Source organism: Diceros bicornis, chromosome 21, assembly GCF_020826845.1.
Source record: "Diceros bicornis minor isolate mBicDic1 chromosome 21, mDicBic1.mat.cur, whole genome shotgun sequence".
NCBI classification, from domain to species: Eukaryota; Metazoa; Chordata; class Mammalia; order Perissodactyla; family Rhinocerotidae; genus Diceros; species Diceros bicornis.
The window spans coordinates 53525643-53548477 of record NC_080760.1 but is presented as its reverse complement, the minus strand read 5'-3'; the positions used below and the strand labels follow the sequence as shown (position 1 = coordinate 53548477).

The 22835-nt window shown below is 40.2% G+C and overlaps 1 protein-coding gene across 6 annotated transcripts in view; it reads left to right on the top strand.

Moving 5' to 3' along the window:
• Nucleotides 1–22835, top strand: part of PTK2 (protein tyrosine kinase 2) — a 282084-nt gene that overhangs the window by 156940 nt on the left and 102309 nt on the right. For all 6 annotated transcript variants that reach the window (XM_058564997.1, XM_058565000.1, XM_058564996.1 and 3 more), the window contains 5 exons: nt 4303–4443; nt 4970–5047; nt 15102–15209; nt 16511–16628; nt 21741–21771. In XM_058564997.1, coding sequence (XP_058420980.1) covers nt 4303–4443; nt 4970–5047; nt 15102–15209; nt 16511–16628; nt 21741–21771 — 476 coding nt within the window. The remainder of the gene's footprint in view (nt 1–4302; nt 4444–4969; nt 5048–15101; nt 15210–16510; nt 16629–21740; nt 21772–22835) is intronic.

Genomic DNA, 22835 nt, shown 5'->3' with positions numbered 1-22835 from the left:
TTGCAGATTTTGCAGCAGGAGAGGGACATGATCACTTTTCGGATTTACCTTATAAATCTGACAGCAGCACGGAGGACAGACAGAAAGCAAAAAGACCGGAAGCAAGAAGAGTTGGAGGTGATGGAGGTGAACGAAACGTGCAGGGAACAGGCCTGCGTGCACTGGCTGCCACGCGAGTGGACAGGATGGAGTTGACCTTGGACAACTTGAAAAAACTTTTCACAAACCAAACACGTAGCAGTTGTGTTTTTTAAGTTCAGTTGCTGCTGATTTTGATGCAAGTAAGGGAGAATAAAATTAACGTTTAGCTACTATTAGGTACAAATTCATCTAGTGACTGATAAATAAGGTTGGTAGAACTCATTTCTTACACGCTTTCTAACAAGAAAGGAATCATTGTAACTTTGTAAAACAAATAATGTATATTTGGCTGCTTAAATAGCTTAATCAGTTCATATCCTTAGGCCAAAATTTCTTCACCTTCTACATAAATTCTTTCAACATTGCACTGATTGCTGTCAAACTCTTTTGGGAAGTGGTACCCATGTAAACATATGCCCTTACAGTGTGTAACAACTACAATACAAATTAGGTTGTGTTCAGACAGTCCCACTATTGCCAGTGAAAGTTCAACTAACAAGAAATTCACACCAGCTTCTTGTTTCTTCCAGAATAACCCTATAGAATGGCTAGATCCATTAATACATGCTCTTCCAAAGGCAATTTTGTTTTAGGTGCCTTTTCCTTCATATTTAGATTTCTAGAGGATTGTTTGTAGTTAACACTCACATTGAAGGGTTGAAATGAACTTAAATAAGTTATGATTGATGGCAAAACAGAATCAGGATGTATGTGCCTTAATACTAAGAATAATTTATAAGATATTTTAAATTTCTGTCTCTTTGGTCTTAGTAGTACCAGCGACACATTTTTTAAAACATTATACTAGTAAAATTAACAAGTAAGACCCAAATTGAGGCACATTCTGCAATATTCTGATCCTTAATCTTGAAAAGTATCAAGAAGCTGTCACGGCTGGAGGAGACTGAGGAGACTTGAGTAAAAGCAGTGTGGGATCCTGGACATGAGTGGACACACTAGTGAAATCTGTGCAAAGTCTGTAGTTCAGTGACTAGTACTGTAGGATGGTGGTTTCTTAGTTTTAACAACTGTGCCTGTGTCATGTAAAATGTTAACTTTAGGGGAGCTGGGTAAAGAGAATTAAGGGAACTCTGTACTGTCTTTGCAGCTCTTCTGTAAATCTAAAATGAAGTAGCAAGTCGAAGTAGCCAAATTTCATTTTATCTGAATGTAACTCACAGTAGAAATCTAAATTCAGAACTAGAAATGTTAAGAGATCAATAGTTGTCAGTTTTTTGAAGTATCTGGACAATTCCCAAGTGATAAAATAAAGCCGTTTCCTAGAGTACCATCAGGAACATTTAGTTTTATTCTTGGAGAAAGTAGTCATCATTTTCATTTCTACGATCAGCAGGTGCCCATTGCAGACTTAATGTTTTTGTCAAGCACAGGAATGCCTGGCTTAGTAGTCATTCAGCAGTGGGTGCCTGGCATCTGCTGTGTGCCGGAACTGAGGGGGTGCCAGGGGGCAGGAAAGCTGTGTCTGCAGGGGAAGTTTCCATCTGATGTAGTGCCCTGTAGAGAGGGTGGAAAAGAAGCACACTTTGAATGCACTGTTAACATGTCTATATTTAGCATTTAATGGGTGGGCAGATAAGATAATTCCTCAATTAATATATTCTCAGCCTATTATTCTTTCATCGCAGATTTTCTTTGGCTTTATATTATAACCTTTTCATCTAGGAAGCCTAGGAGTCCATTGTTGCTAGCAGCATCTGATAAATATTACGTTGACTAATACTAAATTATTTTTGTAGTTCAAAATGGCTGGATCGCAGCAATTTCTGATGATTCAACCTAATAATACTGCTTCATTTTGAAGAAGTACCACATTCTGGGTAGTTACCTCTCTGTATATGAATTGGTTTAAAATTGAATGGCATGGATAGACAGATGCCTTGTTTCCTGAATCTGGGCAAACACAAAGCGGATGATGAAACTCTATAAATAGGGGTGAATTGCAATGCAAAACAATCTTGCTGGTTCCTACCAGTCTGGAAATATATTGATTAATATCGAGAGATTCTAGAGAGGTAGATGTTGTGGAATTCTTTCCTCGCTGGGAAAATAGGAAAGAACTGATGCTTTCTAAGGCATCCTTCCTGGTAAAACGAATCTGGGCTCTTTTCAGACAGCAAGGATTTTCTGGTTCTTGTCCAGCGTTGGATTCTGTGGGCTTGGAGCTCACAACCCTCTTGTGAGTACAGACCGTGAGAAAGCTCTGGCAGTCACTCCTGGCCAGGCTTATTTGGTTGGTGGGGAGCCAGAGGGTTGTTTCTGTGTCCATAGGAAACTAGCCCTGAATGGATATTGTTCCCTGCTCCAGCTGCTTCAGCTCATTAGTTTTTTTCTGCTGTTGTTCCTCACTGTGACTTCCTGCTGCTTAGCATGGTAGCATGTACACACAGGATGAGCGTGTCTTCCAGGAGTCTTGTCCTCTGCCCTCTCTCAGCCTCTTACACTGGGCTTCACCTCCAGTAACTGCAGCCCCTCTGTAACTGCATGTCTCACTCTCTGTGGTGTCCCAGATCCAGTAATCCTTTGACCACACTGGGACCTTCGAACCACTCCAGGCAGGCTGTCGCCTCCGTGACCCCACCAAAGTATGCCACTCCCTGCTGGTTCCCCTCCTACATGCCTCAGCAGCCACACCTTGGCCTCAGCTCCTGGCTGCTCCCCATCTCACTGACCTGCTAAGAGTAGCAGGCTGCTGCAGGCTTCCATCTCCCTCTCCCCTAGTCCTCTCCTCTTGGCTTTGATTCCTGTCTGTGTGCATCTCACGTTTAGGTTTAAAGTGGGCTCCTGGTATTCTCTGAGACCTTCACCTGCCGCCCTGCTCCTCCACAGTCTTTCCCATTTCAGTTCAATGGTAACTCTTACCTATCAGTATATCTTGTTGGTTCTCTTTTCAAAATAAATCTAGAATATGATTTCTCACCCCTTTCTGCTTCTACACTTATGCAGCATCCTATGAGTCTCTCCTCCCTTCATACTGTTCACAGCACAGGGGCCAGAGTATTCCAGTTAAAACCTAAGTTGGATAACGTCACTCCTACTCAAGGCTGCCCAAGGACTTTGCGTCTCATCAGAGTGAAAGCCTAGTCCTTACCATAGCCTGGCATCCTCCATCCCGTCTTCCTTAGACCTCATCACACATCCTTTGCCCACTGGCTTCCTCGGGCTTCCTCTGACACCCCACGGACTTTGGGCTTGCTGCCTGGAGAGCACTTCCCTCCAGTATCCAGATGCTCACAGTGCGTAACTAGAAAACTCAAATAAGCAAAAATGGGCCAGAAGATTACATGTGATCCCACTACACAGAAAAGAGAGGTGTAGTTGGTTTATCTCCCTCACTGTGCACTGATGCGTGTGTGCTGACACCTGTGCTCACACGTGTCTGTGTATGAGTCCCATCTCTGATGCTCTCCTTTTAAAGGCATCTGTACTGTATGTACAGGTTGTTTTGTCATATTTCTTCATGTAACGTTTTGATACAGATTTTAACGTCAGTAAATTAGTTCCACACAAGAGTCTTGAGGGCTGCACAGAACATTGGGTAGACAGACACCATGAAGTGTGTAACCCATCCATGTGTTGCTATGAACAGTTCTGCAGTGAGCCTCCTTGTTGCTGAATCTTTGTATAGTTCTGTAATCATTTCTAAAGAATAATGTCCTTGGATTTTAATTTCTGGATCAAGAGTTGGGGATTTTAAGATTTTTGACTTGTGTCGCCAAATTGCCCTTCAGAAAGGTTGTATCGACTTAGCCTCATAACAGTGGAATGTGTGAGTGCCTTTGTACCTTCACCTTGGCCAACGCCCCATCATGTGCACATACAGCACATATTTTTATTGCCCAACTTTTTAACACATCTTCTAATAAGCAAATTATTTCCTTACAAATTTCTATTTAAGAAATAAAGCTCGAAACCACTGAATTGTACACTTAAAAATGGTTAAGATAGTATACTTTATGTGTATTTTATTACAGTTATCTTAAAAAAAGAAATAAAACTTTGATAAATATGACGTGTTGTAGTAATGTGAACATAGGTGGTATTAGGTGGTGGGTAGGAAAGAAATCGTTGATGCTAGCTATTATTGCTGTGCTCTTTACTCATTGCTGACTCTAAAAAGATTTTTATAATTTTATCATGCAGGCCAAGACACTAAGAAAACTGATCCAGCAGACGTTTAGACAGTTTGCCAACCTTAACAGAGAAGAAAGTATTCTGAAATTCTTTGAAATCCTCTCCCCAGTGTACAGATTTGATAAAGAATGCTTCAAGTGTGCTCTTGGTGTAAGTATGGGGACGTGGAAAGAGTGGATTAGGTGTGATTTCTTTTGCTTTTTCTTATCCGCATATGTCTAAAATTTCTGATTGAAATCTAGTTTGTCACATTTTACCAACATGAGAATATTATTTTGTCATTTTACAGTGGGAAAAATGCAAAAAGAAAATGATCAATGGGAGAGTAAACTCGTCTTTCCTTAGTAGCATGCCTGTATTCATAATTAGATTTCTTCAAATCCAGCTTAACAATTCACTGATTAACTGTTCTCTAAGGGCTAGTGTACCTCTTTAAGTAATCTTTCCAAAGAAGCCGTTAGGTTCAGACCCACTGGAATGAGCACAGTTTATCTCTGTCTAGGCTCAGCAGATGCTGGATTAATGAAGTGATAAATATTTTATGTTATTTGGTTAGATGGATTCATAGCAAGCTAAGCCAGCCCGTCTTTGATGCTTTAATGTGTCCATGGCGTTTATCTGAAATATTTCTTTTTCCTTCTGGTACCTCTGTCCTCACCTGTTTCACTTTCAAAAGTCAAGCTGGATTATTTCAGTGGAACTGGCGATCGGCCCAGAAGAAGGAATCAGTTACCTCACGGACAAGGGCTGCAACGTAAGTGTTTTGGGGCAGACCTGGCAGCTGCCTGTGCCCTGACACACACGTCGTGTTGCACTGGCCTGTAGACACAGAGGACTCAGATGGAGGAGATGGGGCATTTTTTTGGAAAAGACATCGTTCTGCAATTAAATCTTTCTGCTTCACAGTGGTTGTTGCTCAAGGTGGAGAGAGGAAGAGAAAGTCTAGGCCCCTGTTGAAATTCTTCAGAATTCTTTAGGTTTGGAAGGAAATGAATCATACGAATTGTATATATGTTCATGAGATCTGAATAGAGTTGTTACAGTTTTTCTGGAGATGTTTTAAATACTGATTTCTTCATTCAATTCTGTATCTGATTTGAGTATATTTGTACTTGTATCATATCCTTTGAAACAGCCTCTTCCGGCTATTTCCAGAAAAAAAATATTTCATTCTTTCACAGCTCCATGCAAATTCCTACTACCCCCGTTCACCTTACTGAGAAAAAAGTCTCCCCTACTGCCACGCCAGGCCTTGTGCTCTCTTGTGAGGGAACTGCTAGCCTTTTCCTGTTTATTCCTGTTGCCTTCTTTCAGCAAGGAGTACTGAGCACCGGCTTTGTGCTGGGCACGATCCTGGGCTGAGAGATGCAACAGGGAACAAGGCAGACGGAGGTCCTGGCCCTCATGTAGCCTACAGTCAAGTGGGGGAGACGCTTAGTAGACAGGGGTACAAAATGAGGATGTAATACTCATATGCCATGTGATGTTAGTGCTGTGACGGAAAGTAGAACTGCACAAGGGGTGGTGTGCTCCCATTTTAGACGGAATTGGGGAATAGGATGCCGAGAGGCTTCTTCTCAGACCTTGCACCAGCAAGTGTTGTTTCTCACTCAATGTATTCATACATGTACCTGGATCCATAAGTCTACGTGAATGCATAGATGTGACCAAACCATATCTCACCATCCCTGCTTTTCACCCGGGTGCTGTTTTCCATTTCCTTCTCTGCCTGGCTCCTTCCTCCCGCTTCCTTTCATTTGAACCCTTCCCTGGGCCTTCCTATTAATTCTTTCCCTTCCCCTGTGCTCACAGGAAAATGACCCAGTAACTTTCTCTTGTGTTTTGTTATTCAAAAATGGGGTCATCATGGGGCGTCCTATCCTTCATCGTGGTCTCGCTCAGTGAAATGTGGACGAGATCCCTTCAAGTCCACCCTGGCTCTGCACTTCTCTCTGGTGGCCGGGTGGGATCCCATGAAGGGCACTTAGTTTGCTTACAGATTTCTGCTCCACAGACGGTGATGTAATCAACATTATTTTACATGTGTCTTTATCTTTATGCACTGCTGCCTTTTCTCCTTAAGGAAGAGATTACCAGGGGATGGAACTGTAGGATCCCTCCAAATAGGTGTAATTTTAAAAGCAGCTATCAGATTGCTTTTCAAGAAGGCTGAGAAACTTTACATTGTCACCAGCAGTGTATGAGACTGCTGCTTCCCACTCACTTGCTAGCGGCAGTTTTTAAAGCTCTTCTAATTTTTCTATATTAATAGGTGTAAAGTGACATTTTCTTGTTGCAGTTTTTGCTCAAGGGCTGAGAGAGGCTCATATGTCGTTTTCAAACCATGATATCCTGGAGTAGTAAAGGGGGCATTTGTGTGTGTGTGTGTGTGTGTGTGTGTATATGTGTGTGATAAAATTTTTTTTAGCATTTACAAAGTTCTTTATGCATATGTATATTTTCATATACATATATATAATAAACATACATATATATACACATAGATACATATATAATATTTTTTTTAGAGAAGTTTTAGGTTTACAATGAAATTGAGAGGGAGATATAGAGATTTCCCATATACCCTCTGATATGGTTCTCTTTTTCTCTTCAATTTGTAAGTCTCTTTACACATCAAGGAAATCAGTGTTTTTTCCTTTTTCTTTGTTGCAATTTTTTTTTCTTTTTTGACAAATCTCTCATTGGCTCTCGAGCTTAAACAGACAATCTGTGTCCCCTCATGCCCCTTTTCACTTACTAGTCCTGTACCCCAAGGGTGACTGCTGTCCTGATTTCTAGCATTATTGATTAACTTGTCAATAAATGCTGCTGAGTCAGCTCCATATTCATAGAGGAAAACAGAATGAATTTTTTTTTTTTGAGGAAGATTGGCCCTGTGCTAACATCTGTTGCCAACCTTCTTCTTTTTCTTTTTTCTCCCCAAAGCCCCAGTACGTAGTTGTGTATCATAGTTGTAGAGTTGTAGCTCTTCTATGTGGTACACTGCCTCAGCATCACTTGATGAGCGGTGAGTAGGTCCGCACCCAGGACCCGAACTGGCGAACCCCGGGCCACCGAAGCGGAATGTACGAACTTAACTGCTATGCCACCGGGCTGGCCCCCAGGGTGAATTTTGACTTTTATCATACACCATAACAAAAATCCATTCCAGATGGAGTATTGATTTACATGTGAAAGGTAAAATGATAAAAGTTTTAGAAGAAAACGTAGGGGAGTATCTTTATACTTTGGGGCAGGCAGAGATTCCTTAAACAGGACACAGAAAGTGCTAACTCTAAAAGAAAATTTTGATAAATTAGACTGCATTGAAATCAAGAACTTCTTTTTGTCCAAAAATAGTAGAAAGGCAAGCCAGGTATTTGCAATAAATATATTTGACAATAGACTCTTAATCCACACAAATCATTAAGAAAAGGGCAGACAACCCAATAGAGGATATCCAAATAGTCAGTAAATAGTGGAAAGGGGTTCAGCCTCATAGTCATCAGATAAATGCAGTGTATACTGTTACACATCCCCTAGAATGGCTAAAATAAAAAGATGTATAATACCAAGTGTTGGCAAGCATGTGGAACAGCTGGCACCTTCATACACTGCTGGTAAGAGTATAAATTGATATGACCTCTTCAGAAAACTCTGTGACGTTATCTATCTTTTCTTTCCTTACTTATGGATTTTTTAGTCATGGCCCTTAGATTAGATTTGTAGCCTCATATTTTCTTGCAAGATTTTCTTTGTCTTTTTACATTTATGTCTTTAACTCATCTGGGATTTTGCGTATGGCACAAGATGGGAGTCCCATCTAGATTCCTCAGGAGAGCAGATTAAAGGTGGGGCCTGTAGTGTGGTGAAGAGGAAAGCCTCTGGAGTACACGACCAAGGTTTCCATCTTGAGTCACTCCCATGCTAGCATTGTGACTTTGGGTCCATTCCTTCATAGTCAGCTTGTGTTTCCTCATCAGTAAAATGGCAGTAATAATTGCAAGTACCTAATAGAGTTGGTAAGAGAATTAAATACGTTAATAAATTTGAATTGTTTAAATCATGTCCTAGCACATAGGAAACACTTGGAAAATGTTGGCTGTCATCATTATTACATTCTTGCTATTATCCATATTCCAGGTTAGCAGCCAGCTGTGTCCACACGGTTTATTAAGTAATCTAATCTTTGAGCTCTGAATTGAACCTTACCCTGCTTTTGTAAGCCACTTCTGGGCCTCCTCTTCTGTCCCAGTGATCTGCTTGTCTCTTTCTGCAGCTGTTCCACACTGATGTGAGTGCAGTGGCTTGGTGCTACATCCCCAGGGTCATCTTTTTTTTTATACTTTCTTTATGTATCATTTCTTCTTTTGTATGTTTTCCTAGCTATTCCTGGTTATTTAGTCTTTCAAAACCAAAGTTATAAAATTAACAGAAAATTCTGTTGAGATTCAACTTCTATGTTAATTTTGTGAAATTTCGTGAAAGTGGATATTTTTGGATATTAAGTTATCTGTCCAAGAATGTGATATGTCTTTCTATTTGTTCAGGTCTATTTTTACGTCCTTCAATAAGATTTTGTAGTCTTTTCCATATAGATGTTTCATATTAAACTAATTCCTATTGTACAGTTTTTGGACTTATTATGAATGGATTATTTTTGGCCATTTCCCATTTAAAATTCATTCTCTAAGCATAGCAGAATATACTTGATTGTTGTTTATCATATATTCAACAACCTTATCATTCATTTAATGTCATTTTTTATTAGAGTCTTAGATTTTATAGGTATATAATCATGTAATCAGCAAAAAAGAGAGTCATTTTAACTTTTTTCTCTGATCCATACAATTTTTTCCTTTCTCATGTTTACAGGTACCTCGAAGATCATGTTTAATAATGGGTGGTAGAGGATATCCCTATCTTGTTTTAGATTTTAATTTATCAGTTAAAAGTGTATCATCATTTAGGATAATGTTTGTTGTTGAGTTTTAGTAAAGTGTCTTTTATGTTTTTAAATTATGCGCTCAATGCTTAGAATTTTTATTAGGAGTGGCTGCTAAATTTTAATGCCTTTTCAGCCTTTGTTGGTATGATCTTGGTTTTTTTTCTCCTTTAATTTGTGATTATTTTATATTATATTGATGAGTGTGCTGATATTGAGCCATTAAGTAACTCCTGCTTGGTTATACTATATTGTTCTTTTGAAATATTGATTTATTATATTTGCTAATATGTAGAATTTTTGCAACTTGTTATAAGTGAGATTAATCTAGTATTTTTATATTAGCTTTATAAGGATATGATATTAAAAGTTACACTAATTTCATCGGGTGAATTAGGGGGCTTTTCATGATTTTATGGCCTGAAGTATTTTAAAGTAAATTGGAATTGCATGTTCTTCAAAGGTTGGATACAACCGACCTATGTACCACATGGTGCCTTTCTCAATGGTGGAGGTTCAGAGGTTCAGCCACCTTTCCAGTCTCTTCAATAGTGAAAGCTCTATTCCCGTTTTCCACTTCTTATGTCATTTTGGTAATTTATTTATATTTTATTAGCATATCATCTGCTTCTCTACATTTTCAAATTGTCTCCAAAGAGTTGCATCTCATAATCCTCTTATATCTTTCCAGTAACTTTATTTCTATATCCTCTCTCATTCTTAAGCTTGTCTGTTTGCATTTGGCTCTTTTTTCAGACTTGCAAAGGGTTTATCTATTTTAGCTGTCTTTGAAGAACAAGCTTAGGGATTAGAGTGATCGTATTTCTATTTATTTTCTATAATTTCAGTATTTATCTTCACAGATTCCCCTTTCCTAATATCTTTTGGTTATTTTTTTATATTATTTTGTGTGTGTGTGAGGAAGATTAGCCCTGAGCTAACATATGACGCCAATCCTCCTCTTTTTTGCTGAGGAAGACTGGCCCTGGGCTAACATCTGTGCCCATCTTCCTCCACTTTATATGGGACACCTCCACAGCATGGCTTGACAAGCAGTGCATTGGTGTGCGCCCAGGATCCGAACCCCAGGCCCCCACACCGGAGCACATGCACTTAACCGCTATGCCACCGGGCTGGCTCCGCTTTTGGTTATTTTTATCCTTCTGCTATTCCCTTTAAGGACTTCTTTAAAATTTATTCTTGTTTACTTTGGAGGCCATTTTCTTGTACAACTTTTAACATATCTTACCAATTTTTGTATGTAGTATTCTTTTCATTGTATTTTATATAGTTTGAAATTTCGTTTTTACTTTTGTCTTTTGTTATAGCATTATTTAGGAGAATGTTACTTAATTTTCAAGTAGCTCTGGGAGTTTTATTTTTATTATTTCTAATGTTATTGGCTTATGAACGGAGAATATGGTTTTTAAACATTAATTATTTTGAATTTGTTGCTCTCTTTTTTAGAGCCAAGCATATGGTTGGTTTTTGTAAATGTTCCACGAAAAAAAATGTATGTTTTCTATTTGAGGTTATAAGGATCTCTATACCTCTGAAATAAGAGTTGCGGTTGTGTAAAGTAGAAGGAAAATAGGATGGGGCAATGATGAGAGAGCCTCCAGAAGTCCCCGTAACATCTGCCCTTCTTGCATTTCTGCCTGCCACACCTGCCCTCTTCCTTGTCCTGTACCTTCCGTGGGTGAACTTCTCTCTCCTGGAGAAGACCACCCCTCTGCTTGTGTAACGGCCCCCATTCATCTGACTTGCTGTCTTTCCTGCATCAGTAAACGTATCTACTCTACTGGGTCATTCCTGTCAGCACAGAAAAATGTATTTCTCCCATCCTAAAAATGTCTTCTTTCAACCCCATATCCCTTTCCCTCTCCCTCCCAGGTCTCTCACATGTTTAGTCTTTCCTCTGTTGCAAACCTGCTTGACACGTGGCTATTGAGCACCTGGTGGTACGTGTCTAGTCCCCACTGAGGTTATCTAATTGCATTGGCCTGTGATTCTTCCTGTTCACTCTTCATCCTCCTCCACTCAGGCTTTCCCTGCCTACCACCATCACACCACCACTGTCCGCCCAAACTGCTTTGGTCAGGAGTGCCAGTGGCCTCATGTAGCCCATCCCACTGGGTACATCTGAGTCCTTGTCTACTTCACTTGGCTTCTAGGTCAGCTTATTCTCCAGTGCTGTCCAGTAGAAGTAAGGTGCAAGCCTCATGTAATTTTAAACATTCTAGTAACCACATTTAAAAAGATAAAAAGATAGGTGAAATTAATTTTAATAATACATCTTATTTAGCCCAGTATATCCAAAATATCATCATTTCAAGGTATAATCTCTATAAAAATTATTGAGATACTTTATATTCTTTTTATCATACTAAGTCTTTGAAGTTGGCATGCATTCAACACTTCTGGCACATCTCAGTGTGGACTGGCCACGCACAGGTGCTCAATAGCCACACGTGGCTTCCAGCTACCATATTGGAGAGCACAGTTCTAAGGAGAGTCTCCTCCTTGAGCGCCTTTTCCCTCTCCTTTTGCTGGATAATGACTACTTATGTGCTTTAAGTGTTACTTTAGTCAGTTTGCACGTATATTTGTGTAGCTGCTTTGTGCTGGGCGGTGAGCTGGATTCTAGTGGCCCAGTACAGAGTGAAATCAACATGGTCCTGTCTTCATGGAGCCCAGGTCTTATTCCTTTATTCTCTTTTCACTTTCCACTTTTTCTGAGGCCCTCAATATTTCCTCCCTTAACCCCCAAACAAATTAGATATATTTTCATACAGTACCCTCTGTTGCTGTGTCGTAGTCCTTATCACAATCGTAATTAAATGCTTACTTGTGTGATTATTTGTTTACTGCCTGGATTCATGTAATCCTTGTTCACTACTGTATCCCTGGTACTTAGAGCAGAGCCCAGCACCTAATAAGTTCTCCAAGTCCATTCATTCACTCCATCCTGTGCCAGGTATGGCCCTACTTCCTTGTGATACAGTGGTGGACAAGATGGACGTCCACCACTGTATCACCCTCGTGGGGCTTTCAGTCTGGTTGTGAGATCGAATATAAAAAAGAAGATAAGCAACAAAAATAATCTGATAGTGAAAAAGGGCGACAATAGGATGATGTGAGAGAGAGTATCTAGTCATCCAGCATAGACTGGATGGTCAGCTCGGCCCCTCCCAACTCTATCTTCTTTATTTACTACCCTTTTGCTATCCTGAAATTAAATTACAGAGTATGTCATATACATAGAGTTTCAAAATATCTCTTTCAATATGTCAATGCTCAGCGCAAACATTGGCAGACATTATGGAATATTCAGATAACTTGTAATGAAAGTTTTAATTTGAGAGAGTGCAACTGAAAGTCATTCCTTACAAGTAGTATAGGGAAGTGATGAGGAAAAGTTATGTGGTCGACCTTGGGGGATAATGTCAGAATGAGGCAGAGAAACAATAGGTTGAAAAAAGAAATAAAAAATAATTTCAATATAATAATTTCCATAAGTTAAATTTCTTATTGTGTTTTGGAAAAATTTTTTAAATTATAAGATGGCAATAATAGGAATGTTTTAATGTAATCCTGTACTGAAACTGAGATATCCCTCATTTCATATGTCACTACCAACTTAATAATATTTGGTTCCCAGTCTGTTAGAAGACGCCTCGGATCTCTTGTATTACATATGTGTGTGCAATAGCTACACATATGGTGCTACACAGATGGGTGCATTGTGTCAGCAGCTCAGATACCAAACAAGCATTGATTGCCCTCAGTGATGTCATTTTCCAAGATGGTGAGCAACTCATAGTAAAATTCCGAAGATAGCAAAGTATAATATCCCCTGAATTACACATCAGTTGCATTCCTGGAAAATTCAGTGCAGAATATACTTTGTGTTTTAAACTAGCCTTGGGTTCTAGACTCAGATGTTTCACCAACATGAATACACACCTGGACATTTGGCAGCCATTCAGGACACAGGGCAGTTTTTCATTGTGAGAGAATTTCCTGCACTTTCTATGATGTCTCACAGCCCTAGTCCTCATTCACATCCCTCATTCTTGGGTGAACCAAAAGCAACCCACCAGGGAATGGTTTTGCCCCGGTGAGACTAGAGTGTATCCCATCAAGACGAGGTCATGGTAGGAGATCAGGTCCGAGAAGCAGGCAGAGTCCAGTTCAGACAGGTGTTTGATTCCTTTCTGCTGGCCCTGTACCTTTATAAGCAGGGGACTGATAGGACCTGATTTACGTTTTAAAGTACCTCCCTGGCATCCAGGTAGGGGCAGTCTGTGGTAGGGGGACAAACATGGAGGAAGGGAAACCGGTTGGGGAATAATTGTGTGATAAGATGCGGTGGCTGGGACTAGCGTGGTAGCTGTGGAGACGGAAAGGAAACACACGGATTCTGGATGTTTAGAGCTAGGCCGGGTATGGGAGTAAGGGAAAGAGGGGGTCAGTGATAATGCCTTCATGTTTTGGCTCAGGCACCGAGTTGAATGGTGATGCTTTTTACTGAAGTGAGGAAGACGGAGGAGGAACATGTTTTGAGGGAGGACCTGTGACTGTGCTAAGTTTGCAGACTGCCTGATGTCCACGTGGGATGTCATGTAGGGAGTTGGATACATGAGTCCAAGTTCAGGGCTGGAGGTGGTACTTCTGCCATGGGACTGGATGGTATTCGCTGGGCCATGCACAGCTGGGGGAAGAATGGGGCCCAGCACAGAGCCCTGTGGCACTTGAACATTTATTGATTGAGTAGGGGAGAAACCAGTAAAAGGAACTGTGAAAGGGAGCCAGAGAGGTAGGAGAAATCCTTTGAGGGCAGATGCCACAGAGGCCAAGAGAGGAGAGTGGGCATAGGGGGCCATGCTGCATGCTGCCGGAGGCCTAGGACGGGGAGAATGGAGGACTGCCCTTCATCCCATGTGAAGGCAGGGAGGCCTTACAGAACACACGTATGTCTGAAAGCAAAGCTGTAAAGATGTTTTGCTGTGAAGGGGAGCTGAGTATGACTCACTTTCTGGGCCATAATTCCGGCTCAGTCTCAATGGCATAATCTTTGCTGAGTGGGGCGCTTGGCGGGGAGAGGCTAATACTTCGTGATATTCTAAGAGAGTGGAATATTAACTAGGCTAATTGTTTTGTGTAAATGTGCAGGAATCCTGACATGCAAAGTGATCATTGTCGTGAAATGCTAGAAAAGTAAAAGACAGATGGGCATATTTTGTCTTCATAAGAAGAAAAAAAGAGTTTATTCTACTTGGAAAAAGGAATGATCTCTCTTGGCATGTCTGTATGGAAAGGGTCCTTTGGATACCTACTGTCTCCCTAGCTCCATTACTCTCTAGAAGTTCATTAAGTTTCAGAGAGTTATTCTAGCTCACGGTGCATTGGGATTGAGCCTGGGTCCCTCTCTCTGTGGGACGGGGAGCAGAATGTTCACTTCGACCAAGAATTTCACACCATTCCCCCCCAGGCCGGCACATGAATCAAGTCAGGGACTTCCTTCTACTTCCTTCCTTTCTCTGTCGTGTGTTTTCTCTCTCTGTGGTACCTGTAATTCACTCACCCAGACCCCACAGGTGGAGTGCTCCTCGCTGGCCGTCATGAGCACAAAGAGCAGGCACATTCCTAAGCGTGAAGTCAGCAGATGGCTCCTGGCGATTCCCCAGCTGCTCTGCAGAGGGAGGAATCCCCACTGGGGGCTACACGGACTAGCAGTTGTCCCCCCAGACATCCAGTGTTAAGGAGAGTGGGATGGGGGTTTGGACCACAAGCATTTCACAGAATAGTTAACATGAGTCTTTTATCTGTCGTCCAAAGTTTTTGCCTTTTCTTTCCAAAGCCAACACATCTGGCTGACTTCAACCAAGTGCAGACCATTCAGTATTCAAACAGCGAAGACAAGGACAGAAAAGGAATGCTACAACTAAAAATAGCAGGCGCACCCGAGGTAAGGAAGACTCAGGGAAAACTAAAACCAAGTGGTATTTTAGAAATGATGATTTTGGGGGGATAAGGATGAAGTTTTCATGGATCATCAAAATCACAACTTTTTCTTACATAGTAAGTGTTACATTATGAATAATAATGATTAGATGCTCCCAAGAATAGAAGAAGAGACAGATTTAAAAATCAATCAGGGGCATTATTGTGAAGATGATTGAAGATTATTGTGAATTACCAAGAAAATCAACTTCTTAGAATTATATGAAAATATTTATATATTCTGTAAAGTGTGTTATTTTCCAGACTGTGTTGTATGTGACATTCTCTGAGTGGTAATAATTATAATAATAACCACAGCAGCTACTTCCTGTCACATGTGTCACCCACTGTTCCAACACTTTACATGGAAGCCAAGAGCAGACTGTGTTATTCTCAGAACTTGTGGAAGAAGAACTTTAGATACTTTGGTTATGTCCATTCTGAGGCTCTAGGAAGTGCGTTTTTTTCTTGGAATTAAATGATACCATAAAATATTGAAACTTTTTTACAAATTGAAATTTCCTGAAAATATCTCAGTAATGTTCTTGTTTGGCACCATCATTTTCAAACTGCCTGCCTTTCTTTTTGCTGTCGCCCAAATAATATTTAGGATAATGCAGGTGAATAAGTTGTTCATTTAGGAGATTATGAATACTACATGAATTAGGACACACCTGTATTTGAAAGTAAAATACAACTTTGATTATCTCCTGGGTAATGTTTAATGATAGGTCTTGAGGAAGTTTATCACAATTGCATCTTGTACATTGAAAAGAGTGATTTCTAAGCTTTTAGGCAGAACATGCTTTGCATGCTAAAAATAATGAAATTTTACTAATTTTCTTTAATGTTAGAAAAATTGTGGTGGATGGTTGATAAAAATTTACTCCATGTTAGTCTAGTTTCTCAGATGAGCCATACTTGACTTACTCATTGTCTAAATTCTTCCCTTAATTAGAGTGTGCCAAAGGGGCCAGACGTTCTGAAGGAAAATATTTTTTTACCTCCTTTTGTTCTGGAAAGTGAGTCTCAGTTTAAGTGATTTTTCTGTTTTCATCTGGGTTTGCCTTCTGTCACATTTTCTAGGAATAACAGCCTTAAATATCAAACTTCCTTTTTCACTCAAACCTTAGGACAAATCTTGTTTCCACTCCCACTCTTCTCTGTTTTCAAGTGTATCTAGGGATCTGATGTCATAGCACAGCTGTCCCTTTGATTATTGGAAAGAACAATAACGGCTCTTTCTTGGTCTTTTCCCCTTTTTAGCCTCTGACAGTGACAGCACCATCCCTAACCATTGCAGAGAATATGGCTGACTTGATAGATGGATATTGCCGGCTGGTGAATGGAGCCACGCAGTCTTTTATCATCAGACCCCAGAAAGGTGAGGTTCTGTTTCTGTTTGAGCATTCCCATTAAATTGTTAGATGAGCTCATCCTCAACAGCCTGTAATCTTTCTTTTAGATAACTTTGTAAACGTGAAGACTAAACAAATAATTCAGCCCAGTAAATCTGTATTCTTGTTTTTGTAGGGAAGTGATCCAGCTCACAGCTTAAGAGCTGGATTTGAATAGAGCTTAAAGAAAACATTGTTTGTGTTTAGACTATTGTGTTTTGAACACCATACTTATTTTCTAGGTTACCATTAGTATTTTTAAATAAACTTTTGGGATTATATTCTGGGTTTTGTTTTGTTTTGTTTTTTTAAAGTGTCCCTTGTAACTGATATTAAATAAAGTCTCTTTCCTATTTTTCCTTATAGATCTCAAAAGCTTAGAACAGTCAAAGAACAAAAATTAGTTCTAAGTCATGATGTAAAATCAACAATTAGAATGAATAACTGTCCTAGAAACAAGGCTGTATGACTTCAGAAATGATCTGGGGTTTTGCAAGGCAGTAAGAAGGAAAGTTTTAGAGGATTGGGATTTCTGAAATAATCAAATGAAAATATTCCCAGCAGGATAATAGCATAGTGGTAGCAGGAGAAAACTGGGCTTTTGGAATTGTATCAACTTGTGGGTTCCAAGCATGAGTCCTCTGTGCTTCCATCTGTATGTAAATTAGTTAACCTTTCTGTGCCTCAGTTCTCTCATCTGTAAAACACGAAGAGTGGTACCTATCTTCTGTGGTATTGGGGAGGACAAATGACCTCATATATGTAAGAGGCTTGCAGCTGTGCCTGGCACGTACAGTATTCATAAACTTTAACTGTTGTGCCTGTCAATGCAACTAGTTGCAGTGTGATCTTGACCCAAGGTATGAACCTTGACTTTGAAATTCCCCATCCGTAAAAGAATGATACTAACTTTATAGTGCGGTGGATGGGTCCACAATAGCCCCCATAAAGCAGCCAGCTTGGTGGCAGGTTGATGCAAGATCCCTGACAGTATGCATCTGTGTGACTAGGACCATTACAGAGGAAGGAGTCTGGAGGGGCCGAGTGGTGTGTGTCCGGGTAAGCAGAACTGGGTTGAATAGTGAAGAGGATGTAGAAAAGCACAAGCAAAGCAAACGATGAAGTGCTGAGCTCCTGGTGTGGACACAGCAGGAAGCCCTGCCTGCCCAGCAGTTGAGGACTCCGTGTTGACAGAGCAGTTGGAAGGAGGGGTGGGGGTGGAATACGTCTGTGCGCGCGTGCATGTGTGTGAAGCAGAGGAATCATTGAAACCTTTATTTAAAAGTTAGTGTCGTGATGTGCTCTGAAAACAGTAGCTAAAGCCGTAAACCAAAAGGCCAGGAAGTAAGTGTGTGGATCCCAGGACACGGCTGATCTGGCAAAGATGTTTTCCCACTAAGATCAGACCAATAAAGCCTATTCATTTATTTTTTTTTCTAAAATATAGTGTAAATAAAATAAAATAGTGTATATTTTATCATAGCTTTCTTTATGTGAAATATAGTAATGAAATTGCTTTTAGAAATGTCTAAAGGCTACTCTCAGTTAAAACTTTTTCAGCCATAAGCTCTTAATTTTTCACTTTGTGCTTTAAACGAGTTTGTACCTTACAAATATTATTTAATTATATGTTTTGGGAGAATTTCTTCACAGAAGGATTGTATTTTGTGAAAAATGTTAAATGTGCCATATTGTGAGGGAGGGGATGCATACTTCTAATCATGACACAAAACCCAGAAGATATGAAGAGCAAAATTGATGGAGTTCATTGTATAAACATGAAAATGCTTCTTGTAGTAAAAGAACATGTTTTAAAGCCGTAAGACAGAGGGGAAAACATTTGTAACACAAGCAATGAAGAATTAGAATCTCTTATTTTTCAAGTGTTCTTCCAGCTCTTTTTTTTTTGCTTGAGGAAGATTAGCACTGAGCTAACATCTGTGCCAATCTTCCTCTATTTTTTTTTTTTGTACGTGGGACCACCGCCACAGTGTGGCTGGTGAGTGGAGTAGGTCCATGTCCGGGATCCAAACCCATGACCCGGCCGCTGAAGCAGAGCGTGAGGAACTTGAACCACTCGGCCACTGGGCTGGGCCCTCAGCTCATTTGAATAAGGCAACTCAGTATAAAAATGGGCACCTCATAGAAGAATGGACATACAAATGTCCAGTAAACATAGGACACAATGACAGATGCCATCTTATGTTTATTAGATTGGTAAAAAGACCGACCATACAAGACTGTTGGTAAATGCACTCTCACGCTTTGTTGGTATCAGTGGCAGTTGGTACAGCGTTTTCAGAGGACAGTGTTGCAGTAGCTCCCTGTCCAGTAATCCACCTCCTAGAAATCAGTCCTGCAGAACCACTGACACAGGATGTTCACCCTATGCTGTTTATAATCGCTCAGAATTGGACACAACCTAAGTGTCCACAGGCTGGGAATTAATAAATAAATGAGGGAACATGCGTACTTGATGCAATACTGTGCAGCAGTTCATAATGATGATAGCACTATTTTGGGGTTAAAAACCTATGTGCACAAATGTATGTATATCCAAACCTGTGTATGTGAATTTATAAGCATGAAAGAAGTCTGGAAGTCTGGAAAGTTAAGTGCCCAGCTGTGGACAATGAATACTTCTAAGGAGGATGGAATTGTATTTGAAGCAGGGGAGGGAATCTTCAACTTTTTCACTTTTTTTCCACGTTATATACCTTTATGATTTCGATTTATTACAATGAATCTGTACTAATTGTTTAAATAAACAATAGATAAACACTGTTATTCAAAAATTAAAATTATCATTTCTAAAAATAAAAATAAAAATGTAAGTTAATACAAAGTTATGTCCTTATTCCTAAAGAATTTATCCAGAGAAATAAGATACAAACCATGTGAATGACATGAAAAGTCATATATTATTCATTCAACTTATAAATTGAAAAGAATGTTAAAAATTAACTCCTAGAATTGGGCATTTTAGTTAGTGAGTGTTTATGTTTTTTATAATGCTGCTGCTAATAGTGTCTGTTACCATTTTTCTCAATATTCTGTTATTTTTTTGCTTCCTGAAAATTTACTCTCTTAAGATCCTTCAGTTGTTAATCACCTCATTTACAGCCTTCTTTCTACTCCTGCCCAAGCTACTTAGGAAGTCTCTATTAACCAAATATTTAATAACTGGTTTCTTTTTCTCTCCAAGGAAGTAGAAATTTCAACAAAGAGTGCGAACAGTTAGAAATCACAGATGTGTCATTTGAAAGGCCATATTATTAATTAACAGTGTTGAGTGTGGTTAAGATGGTGGTAATAGCATTCATGGGACAGTAAACTAATAATAGGATTTTCCAATTATTCTGACTTTGGTCTTCATGGTATAATAGGTTATTTTGCTTGAAATTTGGATGTCAAAAAGTCAGAGTGAGGAAATTTGGATGGAATTCCTGCAATGTATTGGATATTATGCAGTGGTTGTATATATTCTATGTTATTTAAGCCTCACAACTATCCCTGCAAGTTAGGCAGCACGATCTCTGGGTAAACAAACAGTTGTTCAGAAAGTCACTCACTTGGGGTCCGAGGCTGATTTAATTCTTCATTTACCAAGCAGTGGTCTGAGAGCCTCCTGAGTGCCAGAAACTCTGCTAGCTGTTAAGGGACACCTGTGGGCAGGTTAAGTCTAACCTTCAAGTAGTCTGATACATAGGAAGTGCTCTTACATATGCTAAGCAGAAGCACAGGAGGGCTATTCAGAGCCACTTGGAGTGTTCCGGGAAGAGCTCCTGTGAGGAGATCATGGTTGAATTGAGCTTTGAAAGGATGAGAAATGATATTTCCACCAGAAGTAAGAGCGGGTGGAAGTGTGAAGGCAGCATGATGCATTCAGGGACATACAATATGCAATCCCAAAGGATCAGGAAACAGTAGAGAATGAGACTGGGGAGACCTTGACAAGGGTAACTTCAGTGGCCTGGGGGGTGGAGGGAACTGATGGGACTGAGTTCAAGGGCAAATGAAAGGAGAGGAACCATGGACAGCAAGGATGACTACGCGGGGGTGTTAACAAGGAACTGCCTAGGAAGGTGTCCGAGAAATGGATGGTAGATGGGCACCTACCCACCTGCACCCCACAACCCTACAGACACACCCAAGGATGGGAGACAGAGCAGCGTTGTGTGCCAAAAGAATCAAAGCAGTGCTTTGTGGGATAAGCTGAGGTGCTTAAATTTCATCCTAAAAGCTATCAAGAGACACTAAAATTTTAAGCAGGAGAATGACTTGATGAATTTGTATTCGGGGAAGGTTATGCTGGTAGTAACTTAGCCCAGGGATGAGTTAGAAGAGAGGATTGATCAGTTAGGAGCCTGTTAGATTAATCCAGATTAAAGAGATGAAACCAGAGGGGCTCCAGACTTCCTGGTTCACAAAAGGCAGAGTAGGGAGAGAGAGTCCCCCAACCACTGAACAGAGTCCTCAGCTTCGTCCGGCAGGAGGCAGTCACTGCGCCCAAAGTCACGAGGCCAGCCCAGTCGTTGGTGGGGGCTGACCACCATCGCTAGAGGCTCCTTGGCACACTCTCCATGGTTGTGTTCACAGAACTCCTCAGGTCACCACTCTGCAGGCCTGCTTGGTTCCTTGGCTCCTCTAGTACGTGGGTTCTTCTGGGAGCTGCACATCCTGTGGATTTGTTTTCTTTGTATTTCTCTGTGTTTACTGCATAGGTTTTGCTGTCGCTACTAGTGAGCGTTTTTATCAAAATGCTGAATGTTCAGTCCCTTGGTAAGAAATGTTGACTTTGATCATAAGAAATCCTTCATCTTTTAGAGTCTCCTGGGGAGGAAATCTCTTACCAGTTTATCACCATAGTGCTTTGTTTTGATTAGGCAGTACCTTTTAAACAATATGCACCTACAGTCAGTTTATGTTTGTTATCAATATTGAAAATAAAATCACGAAAGCCTAAGATAGACATTACTTCCTTTAAAGGTTATTGCTAAGATACTAGAATAGGACCCATCCTTCCCTGATTTCTACACATAAAGTCTTTTCAAAAGGAATACAAGGAACCTCATCTCTTTCTCCTTTTTTTTCCCCAGAAGGTGAACGGGCTTTGCCATCAATACCAAAGTAAGTGCTGCTTTGTGCATGTTGTTATTCGGTTGTGTTAGAAACTGTAAGGAAATCACTGTGCTTTATAATCCATTTGCCTGAATCATCACATTTCTACATATATGATTGGGGAACTAGAAAACAAATATTTCCAGAAAGAAATCAAATCAGTTGTAAATCATGTTTATGTATTTGGGTTTAATCAAAAGTTTAAAATGAATTTTCTCTTTAAGTTCAGTAGGGAGCTCAAGAAAAGTCATAGTGATAATGCTGTGGAGGCCTGTTGCTAAACAGTCACATTATAGTCATCGCTAATCTTTATAAGAACCTGAAAATAGGTACCATTCTGGCTGTTTTACAAGTGAGAAAATTAAAAATAAGAAACTTATGTTTTTACTTGTTTGTGTCATGCATTTCATAGTAGATGTGTTGATATATAAAATTAAAAGAATTAAATAGTAATGCCAAAAGAACTTATTTAGTAACTTCTCTGTTCTCAGCCAGTGTGCTAGGAACTGGGGACCATTTGAAAGTTAAAATCTAGACATTCAGATATACAGGTAAACAAACAATTATAGCTGTGTGCTGAGTGCTCACCGGCAGAGAATACTTCACCTCGAGGGCCCTGGGTATAGGGTCAAGAGGGTGAAACCTGAGCATCATTTCTGTTCTGTTGCTGTCCCTCTTCTCCATCGCCAGTTCCCTCATTTCTGCTTCCTAAATCTATCAGATCAGCCACTTCTCCACCTTCCCACTGTCCCTCCCGTTTTTACTATTGTTATCACCTCTCTGGGCTACTCCAGCAGACTCAGGGTCCCCAAGACCACCCCCAGGTTCAGTGATTCTCTAGAAAGAACTCCTGGACTCAGCATATAGTCATGCTCACGGCTGTGACGTGTTACAGCAAGAGGATACAAAGCAAGACTGGGGAAGGCGCAAGGGGTGGAGTCCAGGGGAAACCAGTGCACGCTCCCAAGAGCCCTCCCAGTGGGCTCACACAAGACACACTCATTTCCTTTAGCAATGAGTTGTGATAACGTGTGAAATACTGTCTTCCAAGTAAGCTCGTTAGAGACTTAGTG